Below are 20470 nucleotides of genomic sequence, written 5' to 3' on the forward strand. Positions count from 1 at the left end.
ATTTCCTCAAACCAGCATAACAATTGTAAACCATTGTAATTTGTTTTTCTGTGTCATTTTTTGTTTACTGTTTCCATTTTTTGTTTATGCAAACTGTTTTGCAGCACCCGGATGGTTTTACTCCACCTCTTACTCCAGTAGAAGACAAGCCAGTTAGTGAAACTATCATTCGACGTAACACTGATACAAAGTATGTATTCTTTTCATTGTTCGATTAACCAGAATTTCCTTCCTTTTGTGCTAAATGGTAGGGTGGGGGAAGATAAGATATCTATTCATTATGTTTTCTCTTCCCATTTAGTAGTAAACAAAACACGATCAGGGTGTTTGGATCCTGTGTGACAAAGCTGTCCCATCTCACCCCATAGTACTATACATTGCCGCGGCAAACCTGTAGTCTAAGAAAAGGGATTAGATGGTTGATGCCGCACCTATTGTAAGCATTTGTACTACTGGTTAAGCACCTAACGGCAATGTACTTCAACCCAATGACTTTTTGTGGATTGTCTTTTAGCTTCAACCGCATACAGAATAAAAGGGAAAAAAATCACTAATCGAGTTAGGTATGTGGCTACCCGTAAGCGGACAAGATGTGTATAAAACCGAACACCGTGTTTTAACGACTGTCGCTACCATGTTACCCATATATGTTACATATTCCTTTTTTACGTCGTTGACCTGACAAGATAAGTAAGTGACATGAGTTCCTATTACACAGTATTATTCATATATAGAAGGGTGGGGGAGGATGGGACAAATTTATCACATAATTTCAAAATATCCTGATCGTGTTTTAAACAATTAACAACGGTCTATGGGAGTCGTGAGGGTACGGTTTAATAAGTCTTTAAATGTTCTTTGTTTACTACCAAATGGGATGACTTCCCACACCCTACTATATTACTATAATTTACATAGTAGTCTACAACCAGACAAGATTTATATTTTTTTCCTTTTCTATAAAAACGCAGTCCACGTCGAGGTCCATTACTTTCCCAACAAGCCCTTGGCGAAGCTGTCAGTCAAGTGGCGCAACAGCGTAAATCTTCCGGCGATAGCGACGACACGATGCGAGAGCCTCCTTACGAATCTGCCCTTGATAGCAACACGATAGTGGAAGAAGCGGTAAGAATTGTTATGAAGTTCTTAATGACTAAGACATTTTTATACCCTAAACTAAACTTTGTTTTTTTCCTTTGTTAATTTTGCAAATTTCAGGCGTTTTTAAATATAAGCTATGCAAAGGACGTAGACACATCATTCATTAATTTCTGTTAACCGAAAATATTCTATTAATTATTAATTTAGTAAAATTAGCTTAAATTTGGGTCAACGAATTCGAACTTGTTTAATCGCTGAGTGTTAATTTTGTCGCCATTTTAATTTGCATGCCCGCTTTTAATTTTTCACGCTTTGCTGCTGCGATCATTGCGTCGCAAAGGAGGACGGTGAAGAACCTACGTCACCAAACAGCGTCTGGTCGACGCCTGCCATCGAAACAGGCATCACCCAGCGCCGACCAGCGTCATTCGCCAACATTACACGCCAGGTAAAACATAAGTATATACATATATTTTTTACATAACTGTTTTACTGATTTGAACATTGGTACAAATATTTACTTTTTTGGTCTCGTACGAAAATTTGCCCGTCTGTTAAGTCCTTTGAATATACCCGTTCCCACAAAATCGAGATGTAGTAGGGTGGGGAGAGACAGGACACCTTTTCATCCTATTTTCTCATCCCATTTAGTAGTAAATAAAGCACTTTCAAAGAATTATAAAACCGTTTTCTCACGATTTTCATATGCTGTTTTTAATTGTTTAAAAAATGATCAGGATATTTGAATACTATGTACTGAAGGTGTCCCGCCTTCCCTCACAGTACTATATAACTTTTATTTTGGATATTTTCCTTTAAAACCTTAAATATTTAATACTGGGAACATACAAAGAACATTATAAATTACTATCCACAGCAACGCGGTGGTTTCTTGGACCTGAAACTACGGAACGAACTCTCGTCGGTGCTTTTGAAACGAACGCAGGAGTAGCGACCGTGGTCGGTGAAACTTCAACTCTTTTTTTGTGTGATGAAAGCTTTTCTTAGTTTTGCTGCTTCAAGCTTAAAATTTTGTTATTTTTTTTTTCTAAACCACGTAGCGCCATTTCCTATGCGTTAATATGAATATCGCACTCCTCACTGATTTACAATCGTATTTTATTTATTACTTTGAATGTCCAACCTATTTTTTCTTCCAGCCAACTTTCCGCACCCGGCTAAACACCTACCATAATGACCTCCGTCTCTTCGGTGACCGATGCGTCGCCATGCTCAGCAGACAACTCAAAGCGAACTTGCCTTCTCCAAAGAAGGAATCCTCCACATCGTCATTACATTTCCTGCCACCTTCCAACAACACGCGAATAGCGTCGCCGATACACGGTTCGTCTGTGCCCAGCTCTCCGAAGACGACGTCATCATTTGATATCAGACAGGCACTCGGGCGCCGCCAGCGGATGAATTCGTCATCTGTGACGTCGTCTCCCAATCGAAAACCGGATCGCACGTCGTCTCTACGTCAACGCCGTTATAGCCAATCGCCTCGACGTTCACCCTCTTTGTTACAGCTCATAGCGCCAACAAGCGGAACGTTAAAACGAAGCCGCATACAATCGACCAATGATTGACGAGGCTCCAACAGAGGGTGCTTAGTGATTTAATGTGAATTCTTTATTCTTCTATAAAGATCAGCTGTTGAAACTTAACATACGCTTTTCCACTGTGTGTAATTCGTATCTAATCAAACTGATGACGCATAATGAAACCAGTTTATATTTTTATTCTCGTTTCGCAGTTTCATTTTGCTTGTAATGTTCGTTCCTTTTTACTGTGACTGATTTTATTCTTCCGCGTACCACGTCTACGGACAACGCAACCGAGACGTGAATTGTGATTTAGTTCTATATAAAACTACAGCTTACCCCCAAGTGCAATAATCAAATACCCTATTCCAAATATGACCCCTTGCTACCCGCATATGCGAATTCAGGGCGAAAATCTAAGACTTGAGTCGCCGCATTACTCATTTTAGTTGTTTAAATAACTTGGTCCTTATTGCTTCCGTGTGCTTTTAAATAAAGTGAAGTTACAACAGATACACCTTTGATGTTTCTTTGCTAATGTTTTTAAGCTGTTTCAGTTTGTTACGTTGGCTTTATTAAGGATTACCATAAAAAGAGAGCTTTCTTTGGTTTATTACAGCACTTCTTTTAGAAGCTAGTATCGTATCCTTGGTCTGGTACCGTTCACAGTCCACTGTTTCAAAACACGATACTTACCTGATATCGACCCCAACGCACGACGAAAATTTACATCGCCACCTCGTGGGTTGAATAAGTAATGCGAATCTTCAAGAATTCCCGAGAACCAAGATCGTTCTGTGTTTTGAAATTTTGTGAAAGTTAAGATTGTATGCGAGCAAATCTTCTGTAGATTTCAAGACTGTTACTATACCACGTGGACCTGAATAGTTTGTAGGCAATTTTAATTTGCGCCCAAACACATTCGTATGATGTTCGCACGAGTATCGTATACATACGTTAGATACGTATACTATACATACGACTCGATACGAGTTGGCACGAGTATCGTATACATTCGTGCGAATGCGGTGCAGATACACGAGGTGACGAGGGTCGAGGCAATGGTTTAATTTGCCGTTGATTTGTCCCGAATCAAAATTGCATAAATAAGATAACAATAGGTTGCCATCCCAACCGTATTTAAATACGTAAGATTAGTATAACTGTAAAAGTTTTAATTATCACATGTTTCTTGTTATGGTCAGGTAGTACTATTTTGTTGTTTTTAAAGTGTGCCATTACATGAATTGTTTATTTTAACATAATACTTGCTTATTCACCATCTTGAAAGAGAAGGTTCAAAAAACCTTTGTGTCTATGTTGTAAAATATTTCTATAGTTGTTTTAGTTAAATAAATAATAACAATCAACTGCTAGGACCTTTTAGGGTTAATTTAAAACTTGTCCGGCATCATGGTATATTGGTTAAAGCACTTACTTCTAAACTAGAGGGTAGGCCACAGTCTCTATTTTTCATAATGCATTGCAACTACTGTTTGCGGGCACCTGTATTGATAGGCCAGATGATTAATTTTTTTTGCTTCAACGTATGGGTCATTGATGGGTTGTCCGAATTGTCAGCCAAACAGCACAATAACGTTGAACCAGAAAGCTAAACTTGTGGTAAATAACTCTTAAGTGTTTGGAATATAACACCCATGTTGCAACTTCCTAATTTTCTCGCTATGCAAAATACTGTAGTGTAAGTTTTGTATTTAATTTAGGAAGTTAAATTCATTCTGCTCTAGAAATCCTACTTTATTTGATCAACAACATAAGAAACGGCGTGTTTATAATGCAAGTGATGGTTCTTCAGCTTGAAACACATTTGCATTGGGTCTGGGTGTATTCGTGAATATTATTGTATTCTAAACATGCTGTTGCTACATAAATTATTATTTCAGAGGGTAAATCTATTCTTAGATTCAGGTATAATAAAGGAAGCAGTTAAGTTGTAATAACGTAACTGGTTTGTTGGGCTATTAACTCTTTTAAGCTCTTATTTAAATTATGTGGCAATCTCCATTGAAAATTACTTGCTCACAGGAACTGACCTTTTGTGATGTATTTCTTTTGTTTTCTTTGTTTATCTGGTGGGTGACACAATATCAATGGTGTCTAGGTGGGGTGTATTATTTACTCAATGAAAGCGCTTTTTAATATGTTGTTCTCTGTTCTCTAAGTTGGTCAGGCATGACCATATACATGCGTTTGGTAAACTGTTCGTTTGTTGTTTGCTTGACTCCTGTTGGAATCACACATGGGGTATATTTTCTTAGGAATTTAATCATCTCTCAGCTGAGGTGGAGAACATATGTACAGGTGTTGCGCGTTTGACCTAAGCTCTGTTTTTTTAATACAGTATTCGCGATTGTGCTGCGCTATGTGCCATTTGGAGAATTTGTATTCTGTTTGTACATGTCATGCCTCCAAATAATCATAACCGAAAAAGCTCCACATTTTCTGCTCAGGATTGTAATGATAGCAACCAGCATAGTAGCAAAGCTAGCAAGATATCAAAAGAAATTTCTGGAATCACCTGTCTGTTTAAGCGTGACCCAAATAAGCTGTGGACCTCAGCTGCCAGAGCAAACGAGAATCAAGCATTTACTCAGAACTTACATCTGCAAGGAAAGCAAATATCTGGTGTTACAGCAAAGCAAATAAAACTTCAAGCTCCCAAAAAACCCAAAAGTTTTTTACGGCGTTCAAGTGAGCCCAACAACAAGCAAGTGATTTCTGCACAGAAAAACTTGCTTACCAGAGATTTAAACAGTGTCAAAGTCACCGACCAAACCATCACGAGTGTCAGAACACTTTTCGTCCAAAGTCTGCAGATTAATCTCAAATTTGTAACTAGACTAAGGCGAGTCAATATGGGACAAACATTGTCAGAGCCGGTGACGAAGAAAGAAACTTCAAGTGATGAAAATCATACACTAAAAGTTGGAGCTTCTTGTATGCAGGGATGGAGAATCAGTATCCTTTTATCATCACAATAGCATAGCCATATAATGCTAAGTTTTTAAATAAATATGAGTAGCATTCTATATAATATTCACACATTTTTATTATTTATGTTCCATTTAAATTATATGTGTTTTTTTTTATTCTTGGTGCTACATGCTACATAAATTGGTATACCTTATTCAGTATTATATATATATTTATACAGTTTTTTCATAATCTTAAAAGTTGTTTTATCAAATCTCAAATATTTCATTTCCTTAATTTGCCAATTAAATGAAACCAGACATGGAAGATGAGCATGTACATAAGCTATGTCTTAATGATGAGAAAGACACTCATTTCTTTGCAGTATTTGATGGCCATGGTGGTCAGGCATCTGCACAGGTGGCGGCCAAACATCTCGACTCGTGTATTGTTAACCACTCTGCATATAGTGAGTACAGAAGTGAATAGAAGTAGTTCATCACTAATATTATTTATTATATATAATATATATGTATTATATATATATTATTATAAAATAATGGTACTAATTAATGATCATTGGACAGTGGTTGTAACTTAAGTTTTATAAATTAATGGTTTTTATCGCTGAATTTGACCCACTAAGAGTGAAATAAGCTCTTCCTTCTTATTTTTGTTTATAAAAGCTTCTTCTTAAAACAGTTCAATTTTCAATTTGATCTTAATATATTAAATCAGAACCCCAGGCATAATTTTATATTTCCTAAATTAGCCTACTGTTAATATTTACACCCGGTAAGTTCTAAAGTTGTGTAACTATGAACACATGTCTGTATTTCCTCAGGAATACTATTTTAGGCCATTGAGTATTAACACACCCAGGCTGTGTGAATGAAACCAAAGGTCACAAGCCTGTGGTTGGTGGATGTGCTATGTCAGCACATTGTGTACATTTAGTGCATGATGTGTAGGAATGTAGGATGGTGGAAATGGAAATGCATAAAATCCACATCTAGAACCACCTACATAAAACTTTAAATGCTACCTGTTTCAGTTTGTATAATATTTTATACAGTTTTACTGCTGTTATCAGTTTTCTATGGTACTGCATAAGAAAGGATTTAATTTATAGGCCATATATATATATATATATTTAAAATTAGATTTGCCGAATTAGTCCATATATACAATTTTGTGTGTCACTGTATTTGTTAGAAAGTTATTTTGATAATCTAAAACCCTGGTTTGTTATGTATTTATGAGTGTCTTCCCGATTTGAGCAATTTAGCAGGGTCATGAAATATTAAAATTTCTTCACTGTGTTGTGCTTGGAATGTTGTCAGATTCATTTAAATTGCTTTTAACAAATTACTTCTTTCTTTTCGCATTAATTCATTTTCAACAAAACAAAGTAGGTTATTCTACATTTACCTTAACATTTGTATTTGTCAAATGTTACATTCTTGTATAATTGACTGCACAATGCTATTGAAATGAATGACTGTAGAATGTGATTGATATATTATAACAGTTTGATAAAACTGTTATTTTAATAGGTGCCTTCTGTTTTCTTTTTCTTAGGGCGCGGAGATATACAGACTGCTTGTAAAGCAGGCTACCTTGTATTAGATGATCTCATATTGAAGGAATCAGTTGGAAAGGAAGATGCTTCAGGCTGCACATCAGTTTCGGTGCTATTCAAAGGAAATAAAATGTATTGTGTAAGTTACAGGTGCTATGTTTGCTGTTAGGTGTTAAAGTCTTTACAATGTGGCATTGTAAAAAGAGGGTATGTGTGTATACCTATGGACGTGACTAATCACTTTTTGAACAGAAAAGGTTTACTGCATGCTGGTGGTGGTGGGGGTGGGCTGGTTTCAAAATTATCTCATAACATCATAAATCTGTTTATTTTCATTTTACAATGTAGAAAAATTTAAAATTAATATTTCCCCTGTTTGTTGTTGGGATTGTGTGAGTGTGACCTTCATAGATTTTAATTTATTTCCCTACAAATAAAATCCCACCAAGCTATTGTAACTTTTGACACAGTTTGTAATGGCAACACTTTCCCAATAGTAATCCTGTATTGGTTACTGGAGCCGTGAGAAGTTCCCTTTCCAATGCAGAGCTAATGAAGCATTCCTTGTGTGATGCTCCTTTGTTAGGGCCACATGCCTGAGCTCTCACATATCATTATGTTTGGTGTATGTGCCCCACCCCTAACCTGTGTTATAAATACCATATATGTATCAGAATCTCAGGATGCTACCACAAAATAGCATTTTATCTGTTACACCTAAAGCAAAATGAACTTTTTAAGTGTTTCAGTCAAATTTAGGATAGCTTTTTTTTTAATTTTAAATTTGTGGGTGTACTTTCAAGTCATGAAGTCAGCAAAAACACATAATAGCTTCGTGCCACCACTGAGCGTATCACGTTCGCTGCGCACAATGACTTTTGTTACTGATCAACTGATGCCTCTGTTCGAACACTAACTGTCTGGTCCTTTTGTGTGGCGTACGACCTAAACAAGAAAAGCAACAGTATAATTTTCTGTTTTTTTTTTTAAATACTGCCAAACTTTTAAAGATATCAAAAACATTCTATGTAAACCACAGAACTAATTTGTGTTTTTTCTCCATTTCCATCCCAATTTGTTCCAAAATCTGGTAAAATATGTGTCAGGTTCATAGTATATTACACACAGTTGTCAAAGTATTTTTTGCTCTATCATTTTAACCTCCACCAATAAAAATAGCAGGAAGGTACGTTTAAAATCAATGAGCATTTTATAAATGAGTTAAAACACAAAGGTCATTATAAGATAGAAGCAAACCACATCAAACTTTATGCATTATTTATGTAAAGAGTTCTTTGAATTAGTCGTTTGGCTGCAAACTAATACATTCTGACCCACGGTTAGTTCCGCCGCTTGTAATTTTAACACATAAAAAAACAAAAACAGTTTTGATTGTTGTAATATAGTATAAATCCAACAAAAATAAAAAAAATTATTGGATTTTGAAACAAATTGCTTTGTAAATGGTCTTTTCTGATAAGTTATTTTACTGATAGGGTTGTTTACGGATAAGACAAAATCAAGTTTGTGTTCAGACATTTCTAAGTAACCCTCAATCCGTATTAACCTTTACTAATTCAACAGTGCTATTTTGATACTTTCCCTTCCACAATAAACATATATACATCTCTGTAAGGTGCATATCATACATAACCACTGTTCATCACTTCTACAAAGATAATGTTTTAACATCTGATGTTTAATTACAATGACTGCATTTAATGAAACTAATGTATTTATAGGTGACATTGGCACAACTAGGATATCAATTTTAGGATTCAAGGTTTTGTCAGTCTTATATGCAAATTTATCCAACAGTTTTATACAGCTAGACCTTACTTTACTTTTATCTTTATTAAAAACAAATGGCTTGTATGTCTGCTAGCGACCACGCTTATTTTTTTCTTAAATGTAAATGTGTTTTTAACTGTGTAGGCATGTTTTAACAACTGTTGTTTTGTCGCTATATCCTGTCTTTTCATTTAAAATATTTCTAAATCTACGCTTCCTAAATTAATGAGACAAATAAATTTTTTATTACTTTATACGCTTGCTGTACTTATAAGATAAATTTACCATAAAAAGCCCAATGAATATACAATCTAATGTATTTTCTTTTCTACTCAGGCAAACGCAGGAGACTCGAGAGCTGTAGCAAGCTTAAGAGGACACGCTCAACTTCTTTCGTTCGATCATAAACCGAACCATGAGAGGGAGCTAAAGAGAATCAACGCCGCCGGAGGTTTTGTCGAGTTTAACCGCGTGAATGGGAACCTTGCGCTTTCAAGGGCACTCGGTGATTTCGTCTTTAAAAGAAATGAACACCGCTCTGCTGAGGAACAGATTGTCACTGGTTAGTGAGGTGTTTATTACTTTCTTTGTGCATCTTATATCACACAACTTGTCACCATGTGACATAAAATAGTTTGTATTATGGTGGTGTTTAGATTTAAACTGGTGTCAGATGTCTGACTTATTAAAATGAAGGATCTATACTGATTTAGTTTGGCCATTCTCTCCAGGTATGATTAATATAACTGAAAGTCTGCAATAAGATATATAAATACAAGTTACATTCATGTAATTCAAATTGGTCCTTTTTTTCCAATTGGTAAAAAAATGACCAACTATTAAAAAGTAGGATATAAGCTGTTTCAGTCATGCCAATCCTGTCTAGGTACTATTAATGTAACCATAAATCTGCAATAAGATATAATATATATATATATATATATATATATATATATATATATATATATACGAAATACATCTATTGTTGTATTTTTGTGAAAAATTGAACACCCAAGTTTTTCATGCAGCTGATCCTGACGTGATCGTGAAAGAAATCACAAAAGATCATGAGTTTGTGGTGCTTGCTTGTGATGGTATATGGGATGTGCTTAGCAACCAGGATGTGGTGGAATTTGTTCGTGAGAAACTTGCCCAGCGGATGGATCCTGAAGTGGTGAGCATTGGTGCAATCTGTTTACATAATAATATTAACGTAGCAATGATTTTTGAAATATTCTAAATAAAATAGAGTGTATAGCGACAAAACAACAGTTGTTAAAGCCTGCTTACAGGTAAAACAGATTTACATTTAATTGGAAGAAAATAAGCGTGGTCAGTAGTCACTACACCCAGGGACAAATGAGCCATTTATATTTAATTATTATTAAGTTAGTCTTTAAAAACAAAAGTGTGCGTAGAATTGTAGATAAAAGCTTGGGCAAAATCATCATATATCTTTTGCAGGTTTATATAGTAATATGACAGTCTACTCTACAGTCTCCTACTAAATTTATTGCAAGAAAGTTGCTTTAATTAAAGTTGTATGGATTTTAAACCAGAATGGGTGCTAATATGTGTATGTTGTCACTACTATGTCACTATACTCGTATATTGCCCTGTTTCAAGTTCAAGATGGTCCAAGGTCCATACGCTTCAAAATGATGCATTAAATAATAAATATGCATAGCTGGCTACTATTTCTCTACCATACAGTTTCTCTTTGTTGGTACAGGATGGCCCAGTTAAAGTTGTATAATAAAAAATTAAAGTAGTTAGACACAACTCACTATGTTAGCATTAATAAATGAAGTTGTAATGACGCACGAGTTACGTAATACATTTTAGGAAATTAACTGTCGATAGCATAACTGTTCAACTTTTTCTGAAAATAAGCTTCACATTATATAATCCAATGCAACTCTATATAAATACAATGCATAGAACAACTTGATACAATTTGCTTGTTTTGCAATAACTTAACTGTCACGAACGGTTTTCCCCGCTATCAAATGTCTTAGGTCAGGTTTCGTAAAAGTTCCGTTTTGAATTCGCACAGACGTTTGAAACAGTCTGGTAAAATTTCAAAATATTAAAACGTTGAATAAAAAGAAATAATAATCATGATAAATCAAGTCGCAAGTCGGTACGGAAATTTTACAACACTATTTAATACGCAAAGTTTATTTTATAACTGTTACGTACTCGTTCGTGTCATTAATTTTTTTTCTAATGACGTTTTAAATATGAGTGGGCTTTGGAATTTAAATGAATAAATGCAACTTATTTGTCCTCGCGTTTGTGTTTTGAAGAATATTAACCTTTTGTCACGATTTTTGCTTTCTGTTACGTTTCGTTGTCACCACAGATCTGGTTACGTTGGTTGTGCACACGAGTTTGATCAACCAATGCAGCATGAAACTTCCATGTTCTCAGTTACTTTAGTTTTGACAATGGTGGCCTAACGGTTAAAGCGAGTATGGGAACGTATTATAACGTCTCTTCAATGCTCACCAACAAAACATGTATTGTATTTAACTTAATTGCTTATCACAGATATGCGAAGAGCTAATGAACCGATGTCTCGCCACGGAATGCGCGGTCGGTGGCGTTGGATGCGACAATATGACGGTGCTTATCGTCGCCTTTAAACAAAACGGGTCGTTTGAGGAACTGTGCCGCAAGTGCGCTGTCCCAAAGAGAGACCCAATTCCACCGACATGTCTTCTCGCCTCGTATCCTGACTGTGTTAAAGGCGGCATCAGCTGCCTTTAATTTCACTCCACGCTTGCCAGCTACACAACACCGGACTTTCTTTTAATCCATTGTGGCCGATGCGCAAAACAACCTCATGCCGACTTCACATAACCTCACAACGATGAGATAATCTACCAGCAAGCCTCAGCATTCTAGCTTACCCAGCAGGCAAATAACGTCACATGAAACGCTCCTACAAGGTTTCCAAAACAAGTTCAATCCGTATCAGTTCTATATTCCTCTTCATTTTGTTGTTGTAAGTTCTGTGCTGTAAGCCATTCAGATTAGCCCCCTATATTGTTCACCAGCTTTCCGAGCACCGAATAATACACAGCAAGCGGCATGCTGAACATAGGTGCATGTTAACTTTCGAAACCAGTTGCCTTATTCAGCCACTTGGTCCAAACGTTGCCTCTAAGTTCGTCATTGCACTTGCCATCAGTTCCTCGCAAAATTTTCATTTAGGCGAGGTTTCGACCGAGCACTGTGACCTTTAAGTTTCACCGGCTGTTTTCCCAACCACCCATGCTATACCGTTGGTGCTCTATCCAGGCTGGTTTCTACTGTAGCTCTCGGTACTTAACGTCTTCAACCCTACCCGGTTGACCACTGTGATGCGAGTGGCGCATATAGCCTAACCAGGCCCACTGGATAAGAATTCTTAAACAATGCCCCTCGTTGCTCGCTGCTCTTGTGTTTTGAACAACGTGTACCCGCATCTAATATCAATAAATGAAGTGTAAGTTCCTTAGCGTTTCTGATCTTTTTTCAAAGGTAAGGTTGTAATGTATAGTCGTGTGTTAAAACGCAGAAATCTTGGCAGAAAACGGTGTTTTATTGTACAGTTCTTTCTGAAGGTCGCGGAATTTTGCGGAATTGCCATGGTGATTGATTTTTTAAATACGATGACAGTTACATTTTTATTGTTCAATTTTATTGATAAAGGTTTAATTGTAAAACTTACACCTCGGGTGGGACTCGAACCCACAATCCTTGGCTTAGGAGGCCAATGCCTTATCCATTAGGCCACCGAGGCGGTTATAAAATGGTCCGGCATTCTTAGAAACTTTATCATCATGCGGTCGTACAGTTTATTTTAGTTTTTTTTGTTAAGGACAAAGATATTTAAAGAATTTAAATTAACACAAGAACTGCGGAACTTAAACCAGTCGCAAAGCGGATCCACGTTGATCGATTCACCATTTTTATTTATACTTTTCAATTTGTGCGCAAATTACGAATTCGATCTGGCAAGTTACTGTTTCGGTCTCGAACCAGTCAATCAGCCTTACAACCAGGATTAGAATAGATTTCTTACAGCTAGCCGTGAAGATCGCTCTCTCACTATTAGTACAGTCCGTTTCCAATAAGCCATTATTGCGAACCGCTCTGTATAAAATTATGGATTGCTTTCAAATTAGACGTACGTTAAAACTCCCAAGCCTAAAAATTACAATTAACCTGGATCGATAATCGTTCCCGCGGCGCTTTCCCCGACGCCGATGCGCTTAGGAAAGACACCCTTCTTCCAATTAATAACAAACCAGACGGATTTCAAACGCCATTTAGCATCAGCACGCACAGTGGTTGCTTGGCTAGCAGGCTCCTCTCTGATAATTTCCTTCTATGATTTCCGCTCTCGGTCTATTCAGCAGAGCAGCCTGTCCCCGTAGCAGGTCATTGTGACAAGCCGTATATCAAGTAGAATACGTAAGGTAGTTTTACACACGGTGTCAGTTTAAATTCAAATCAACGGAAAGGCGTGATTGATGGAAATACTTTGTTGTGATTTCAACAAACTGCTGGTGTATCACTAGATAGGATAATAGGTGGAAAGTAACAGCTGGTAAGAATCGTGGTTGAAACAGTTAGTTTCGTTACCTTACAAACATATTCAGTCATAGCAGGAATGTTGGTGTAAACAATTAAAGACAGGTTCATGAACATGCAGTTAAATACTTATGTTTCTGTAATATAGACATTTATAGTTTTGTGGGGTAAGACAGGATACTGTGAGTACTCAAATACCATGTTTTAAACAATCAACAACGCTCTTTTAAGAGCCACGAGGCTTCGGGTATATAGTTCTATAACCACTCTTTATAATACTAGATGTGATAAGAAAAATGATTGAAAAGGTGTCCCATCTTACCCCACCCAACTACAACAAATTTCTGTAAAATAAAATTCTTGATAGACAGGTTGGTTACCCAAGTATAGATACGCACATTTTTAAAAGGCATCCTCGTATATATTGCCAGTAGCAGTACGTGTTTGATATTCCTTGGAGATTTCGACGTGTATGTCATAGCTGACAGATCTGGAAATACCATGTTGGTTTGCGACATTGATAAATTTGCGCATTTCAGGCTTAGGGCATTAGAGCGCATTACGTTGGTTAGGAAACACGACACTTCGATTAATAATTAGCGCGGCGCATATTTCACGACGCGTTCTGCTATCGATTTTAAGCTGTCACTGAAAATTGTTCGGAATACAGGATATACCCTCTGCCACAAAGATGGCGGCCGGCGGACTTTCGAAATTTGTTTCTAACATCTTGAGGAAGAAGGACCTGACAACAGACATGATGCGAAAGGGTAATTGTGGTGAATAAGAAACGTCAATTTGCTTAAAATTAATACGCGTTTATTTACAGATCTCACGAAATGCCTCGGTTTCAGCGATATTACGTTTTTATCGATCGGTTCAATGGTTGGGGCGGGATTGTATGTTTTAACAGGAACAGTGGCTCTCAAGTTTGCCGGCGGTTCGATCGTACTGAGTTATTTGTTCGCAGCCATCGCATCAGCGCTTTCGGCATTTTGCTACGCAGGTTTTGATTCTAAATAATATGATCTACAGTAGCTTGGGACTGGAGTTAAGTGTCAAAGGGTATTTTCATAAATCCACCGTTTTTGCGTTTGCTTTACCTATTGCATTAAATATGCATTAAAAGGTTTGGCAATTCCCACGCAGTTATTTTTTTCAGTTAAATTTTCCATTTTCAATTCCAGAATTCGCTGCTCGCATTCCAGTCACAGGATCAGCATACCAATTTACCTACATTAGCGTCGGCGAGTTTTGGGCTTTCGTAATTGGTTGGAATGTCGCATTAGAACATGCGGTATCGGTTTCTGCGGTTGCCAAGTCCTGGAGCGGGTATGTGTGGACCTGTTTTAGTCTCACTGACATTAAAAATGACACTTTAGTTTAAATTTTGTATAAATATGTCTCAATTCTGTTAGAAGCTTAGTTATGTAAGCATACCTTACGAAAATTTGAGTTTTCGTAGGAATAAACTCACAACAGGCTAGCGTTATTCGTAATAGGGTGGGGGAGGTGGGACACCTTTACCACATAATATCCATATATCCTGATCGTGTTATAAACAATTATAACAACGGTCTATTTGAGTCGTGAGGATATAGTTTAATAATTCTTTGAATGTTTTTTGTTTACTGCTAAACGAGACGCGAAAATTAAGTTAAAATATGTCCCATCTTCCACCACCCTACTGTATACTTGTTTTCTTTCTCTAGGTATTTCGACTCCCTGTTGGGCCATAAGATGCGAGACTATCTTTTAATTCACGCGCCGATGCCAGGCGGTATCGTGGCTAAATATCCTGATTTCTTTGCTGCTGGCATCGTCCTTATTGTGACTATCATCGTAGCAACTGGCGTCAAATTCACATCAAGGCTCACTTCCACTTTCGCAGCACTAAACCTTGTCATAGTGGTGTTTATATTTTGTAAGTATGTGTACTTTTGTATAGGCCTATTTTAGGGACATGCTTGTTTTTGGTAAAAAAACGTAACTGTAATTGTCCCAAGACAGTGTGCTTCTATCGATTGTCCAAACTGTGCGCCATGAAGAAAAAGTATAAACAACAAAAATAATCACTTAAAAATTGTCATAACATAGTAGTATGTGGGTCAAAATAATTTGTACAAACGTACATTAGAGCAAATAACTATATGTGTTCTTATCTTTACAATGTATTAGCTAACTTGTGTGTCTTACTGTAACAGGTACGGGACTTTACTTGTCTAAATGGGCGAACTGGACTACAGTACGCGGTGGCTTTTTCCCACATGGATTTTCTGGTACAATAAGTGGAGCTGCTACGCTCATATTTTCGTATACTGGTTATGAGGTTGTGGCATCAGTTACTGAGGAAACGATCAATCCTAACAGGTAATTGCTTCAATTCATAACAGCCGTAGCCTACAGTATATATATAACGAAGTGTAGACGCTACTTACTATACAGGAAATCTAATGATTAATGCAGACTGTTTTTACAGAAGAACAATAACAAAACATTCTACTGGTAAATATATAAAGAGTATGTCTGTATAAAGACGCCATTCTATATTATATATGGTATTCTTGACTGCGGTGTATCTAACAGTATTGCTGTATTTTTTTGATCGTAAACAATAACAACGCTTTAATATTATGTTCGCGGGGTGCGGTTATACAGTAGGGTGGGGGAAGATGGGACACCTATTCATTCTATTTTCGCTGTTAATTCTTTAAAACATGGTCAGGGCATTTGGATATTATGTGCTACAGGTTTCCCATCTTCCCCCACCCTACTATATATTTCTGTAAATACTTCTTGTGTACTACCAAATGGGACGAGAATAGAGAATGAAAACATGTCCCAGCCCACTTTACTATATAAAATTCAGATTTATTTTATTAATACATTTTAAACAGAGACGTACCATTGGCACTCCTCATTTCCATTTCGGTAGCAGCGGTTGCATATATTAGCGCTTCAGCATCTCTAACATTGATGGTTCCATGGTATGACATCTCCATAACCGCACCATTTCCCACTGCGTACGCTCAGCGAGGATGGGTATGGGCGAAGTACGTCGTCTCTCTCGGCGCACTGGCAGCCATGTCGACTACCGTCATTGCTGCCATGATAGTGGTTCCGCGGTATTTCTACGCCATGTCCAATGATGGATTAATTATGCCTTGGTTCAAGAGAGTCAACGAAAAAACAGGAGTAAGTGTCTGCTTGGAATGTATGAAAAGTAAAAGCATTCGCGACAGTTGTATAATATTTTTGGATGGGCACCTTGAACACATAATATCCAATATTTTATAATTCTGTTTTTAACAATTGACTACTTTATTTTAGAGCTATTGTTACATAATTCTTGAATACTATTCGTTTTCTACCAAATGTGACAAGAAAAGATCTAGAATTACAACATGTACCATCTTACCCCAACCCAGTATATATATGGTACAAATACACTACTCTAAATATAAATAACGTGTAGCAATCAAGCATGTATTATTGTTTAAAATTGTTCTTGATACAGACGCCTGTCATATCTACCGTCGTCACTGGAATATTCTGTATGATCATGACGTTGGTGTTCAGTCTTCACTCTCTGGTTGAATTTATTTCGATTGGACAGTTGTTGGCTTGTACATTCGTGGCGTTCTGCGTTATAAAGTTGCGCTACGAACCAAACCAAATAGCAAAGTAAGTTTAATTTTTTGTATTTTGAACTGTCCTTGTTGTGACATCGGCAAATTACATATATAGTAAAGGGTGGGAGAAGATGGGACATCTTCAGAAAATAATATCGAAATGTCTGATCGTGTTTATCAATTAACATCGATTTATGGGAGTCGTGAGAAAATACGGTTTTATAATGCATTGAATTTTTGTTTAGCCTACTACTAAATTGGAAGAAAAAAAAAATTGAAAAAGGTGTCCCATCTTTCTTCACCCTACTATATATAACCCAATTTAATTATCACTAACAGGAATCTAATAGCTTTCACTTTAAAAGGTTGGCCGCCGAAATGGCAGCTCACAGCGATGCTACCGAACTTTCAGCCAGGGAAAATGAAACAACGTTAAAATCCAAGAAAAATGGGAAAGACAATGACGCGAAAACGAAGCTGCTTCTTCGTGATTCTTACACCGCCGAAACAGTGCTTGATAAAAGCATGGACGCAGAAAGTGCGAGTGAAAGCCAAGAAGAGCTGTTGTTAGAAGATTACGAACATCATTGTGGCGTCATCAAAGACTCTATTATGACCTCACCGTTTGGAAAGTATTTTGCGTGGACGTTAAACTTTAAACCCGGAGTGCTTCCATTTTATTCACTGATGCTCGCGACCTTCTTTGGAGCAATTTCAGCAGCAATGTTTCTGTTCGGATTTAAAAAGTTAAAGGAGGCGTGGTTTGTCTGCCTGGTCGTCATCTTCATTCTTCTTTCTAAATTCTTCCTCTTATTCATATGCATGTTCAAGCAAGACGAAACAATTAAAACGTACAAGGTATGCATGTTATTAATAAATTAACTCATTATTATTTAACAATTGTTCTTTTTGCTTTATACGCTAAAATATGGAAGCTCCGAACTATGGCCTACTCCATACATGTATTGAGTATGTCGGTGGCTCCGAACGTATTCCCTCGTTTTTTTATTACGCTACCTTTATGTTATACGTTTATATAAGTTTCTTTGTGGATACGTACAAAGCGTTTTTATTTTCCAGGTTCCGTTCGTTCCATTTGTACCGTTCACTAGCATCATAATTAATATTATCTTGATGTTTAAACTGCAGCATCTAACGTGGATACGTCTGGCCATCTGGATGTCAATTGGTAAGTTGGGTTCCGTGTTAAGTAAATTACGCGTTTCACATCAGGAGAACTTCGTTAAAATATATGTATAGTAGGTTGGGGGAAGATGAGACACCTTTTTATTCTATTTTCTCGTCCCATTAGGTAATAAACCAAAAAAAAACATTCAAAGAATTATAAAACTTCCATAGAGCGTTGTTTATTTTTTTAAACACGATCAGGTTATTTGGACATTATAAGCTAAATGTGTCCGTCTCATCCAAACTACTATATATTTATTACAATATTTACAGGACTGGTCATCTATTTTGGGTATGGGTACAGACACAGCAAAAGCAGAAAACAAACCGATTAACGCAATGTGGTCCCATCAACGAAACGGTACAACATCTTTGGTTCTGCGGACAACCAAATTTACCATAGGTTTACCTATTGATCGTCAGTACATATTTATATCATGCCCTGTTCGTCCATCGGCTGTGATCGTAAGGTGCAATATTGTATTATATTTTGTTCTAACCCCAAATGAAGTGGATGCGGCGACACAAACATTATGGCTTTTATTTATTTATTAAATTGTAATAGTACAGTATATATAGTGGGGTGGGGCAAAATGGGTCGCGATTTTGTTATCATTTCTCGTCCCATTTGGTAGTAAACAATGAATATTTACAGAAATGTGAAAAAGCGTTTCCTTGTGATCCTAAAAGAGCACTGTTAATTGTTAAAACTACTTTGGAAAAATGGGATAAGGGTGCTAATAGTATCCCATCTTCCCCCACAGTACTAGTTTAATATTATTTTCGATTTAAAGACCTGGTTTATACCCGATTTAACTGGTCAAAATGTGTTTTACTGCTGATAAAAATGTTCATTTCGTCGTTAAATCAAATTGCGGATTATCTTTGTCTTAAAATCGTCTTGCATGCAAACCAAATAATTCTTCTGTATTTGTTTATTACATTTACATGCTTACTTTTAAAAATAGCGGCTTTATATTTGTTTTAATCCTTCATTGGAAAATGTAAATTAAATGGAAGTATTGACGGAGCACTTCGGGTGGGACTCGAACCCACAATCCTTGGCTTAGGAGGCCAATGCCTTATCCATTAGGCCACCGAAGCTTACTGTTTGGACAGATGACGTTGGTGCCGAATAATTACTGGACTTTTTGTATATCTGTTTATATGAAGCGGATGTAGCACCAATCGAAATTTAAACGTATTGAAATATATAAGTTGTGTTGAGATAAACCCATACAGTTGACTCCGCTTACTACGGTACTAGAACTCCTAAAATTGCCGCGATTAGGGGCCTAGTTTTTTTTTATATAACAAGAAAACGGTAAATTGTATATATATGTTTGCCTAAACCTAGAACTTCAAAAAGTTACCGCGCCCTATTAGTTTATAATAGAAAATGTAAACATAGCATAGCGTTTCTAACAGACTACTTTATGATGCAACAATATGAGCGGATGCCGGAAATATCGAAACCGGGTATTTCCCACTAGTGATTGCAAGTCATTTCAGTACAGATTTCGATTTGTTACTTTCTCTTGTACTCACTGTACGTTTTTCGAGTCTGTTCTTTAAATTTTGCATAAGCTTTGGTTTTTTTACGTTTGTTATTACATTATGCATCGATTTAAATCTTCAAAATACAAGAACGGCGTCGCAAAAGTGCCGAAGAAAGAGGTAATATAGCATACATTTTTAGACACAAATGTTTTCCCATTTGGTGCTTTACTCCTAATTTGAACGGTTCAATGTTGTTGTTGACTGTTGGAAATTGATAACTAATTTACTTGGTATTTGTAATATATTTTTATAATATATAATTTAGGATATATATATATTTTATTTCTCGTATATCATAGGCTACTTATGTAGTGTTACCAATACAATACATAGTATTTATGTCGTTGTTGTGTGTCTTATTCATAAAAAAAACTTTGCGTTTTAAACAAATCGCATAAGAGATTCATATGTTTATATATATTTTTGTAATTTTTATTTAAATATAAAAGGCAAAATGGTTAGCACGCCTGCCTATAACCCGGAGGTAATGGGTTCAAGGCTTGTCGCTGCCACCAGTGTGGGGTAAGTGTTCTTGAGCAAAGCTCCTAACGACA

At 36.6% G+C, this 20470-nt stretch overlaps 4 protein-coding genes and 2 non-coding genes across 10 annotated transcripts in view; 4 read left to right on the forward strand and 2 right to left on the reverse strand.

The window, feature by feature from the left end:
• Positions 1-3160, forward strand: part of centd2 (centaurin, delta 2) — a 19722-nt gene extending 16562 nt beyond the window's left edge. For 4 of the 5 annotated variants that reach the window (XM_026840607.1, XM_026840609.1, XM_026840608.1 and 1 more), the window contains 2 exons: positions 972-1125; positions 2262-3160. In XM_026840607.1, the coding sequence (XP_026696408.1) occupies positions 972-1125; positions 2262-2690 (583 nt within the window). In that variant the 3' untranslated portion in view covers positions 2691-3160. Of the gene's footprint in view, positions 1-971; positions 1126-1441; positions 1550-1978; positions 2062-2261 lie in introns of all 5 variants that reach the window. The other variant, XM_026840610.1, reaches the window with a different exon arrangement.
• A 1950-nt stretch (positions 3161-5110) lies between these two features.
• LOC100178049 (probable protein phosphatase 2C T23F11.1) lies at positions 5111-12454 on the forward strand. Its single transcript, XM_002127895.4, has 6 exons — positions 5111-5624; positions 5899-6048; positions 7161-7300; positions 9289-9514; positions 9981-10126; positions 11506-12454. Exons 1-6 carry the CDS (start codon positions 5522-5524, stop codon positions 11722-11724), a joined length of 984 nt encoding a protein of 327 aa, XP_002127931.3. The 5' UTR covers positions 5111-5521; the 3' UTR covers positions 11725-12454.
• A 215-nt stretch (positions 12455-12669) lies between these two features.
• trnar-ccu lies at positions 12670-12742 on the reverse strand. The gene has a single exon. It is a non-coding gene; the product is annotated as a tRNA-Arg (tRNA).
• A 982-nt stretch (positions 12743-13724) lies between these two features.
• On the forward strand, positions 13725-19347 carry LOC100183555 (cationic amino acid transporter 2-like). The gene is made up of 10 exons (XM_002123108.5): positions 13725-14306; positions 14366-14542; positions 14724-14868; positions 15249-15460; positions 15741-15906; positions 16434-16731; positions 17054-17220; positions 17534-18026; positions 18249-18357; positions 18630-19347. The coding sequence occupies exons 1-10, from the start codon at positions 14228-14230 to the stop codon at positions 18689-18691; spliced, it is 1908 nt and encodes a 635-aa protein (XP_002123144.2). The 5' UTR covers positions 13725-14227; the 3' UTR covers positions 18692-19347.
• Positions 19348-19387: 40 nt separating this feature from the next.
• Positions 19388-19460, reverse strand: trnar-ccu. The gene has a single exon. It is a non-coding gene; the product is annotated as a tRNA-Arg (tRNA).
• Positions 19461-19805: 345 nt separating this feature from the next.
• LOC100175730 (coronin-7-like) overlaps positions 19806-20470 on the forward strand; it is a 42575-nt gene continuing 41910 nt past the window's right edge. Inside the window, exon 1 of the mRNA XM_002128036.4 lies at positions 19806-20033. Within this exon, the coding sequence (XP_002128072.1) occupies positions 19974-20033 (60 nt within the window). The 5' untranslated portion in view covers positions 19806-19973. The remainder of the gene's footprint in view (positions 20034-20470) is intronic.

The sequence above is a fragment of the Ciona intestinalis genome, chromosome 2 (assembly GCF_000224145.3).
Source record: "Ciona intestinalis chromosome 2, KH, whole genome shotgun sequence".
In the NCBI taxonomy this organism is placed as follows: domain Eukaryota; kingdom Metazoa; phylum Chordata; class Ascidiacea; order Phlebobranchia; family Cionidae; genus Ciona; species Ciona intestinalis.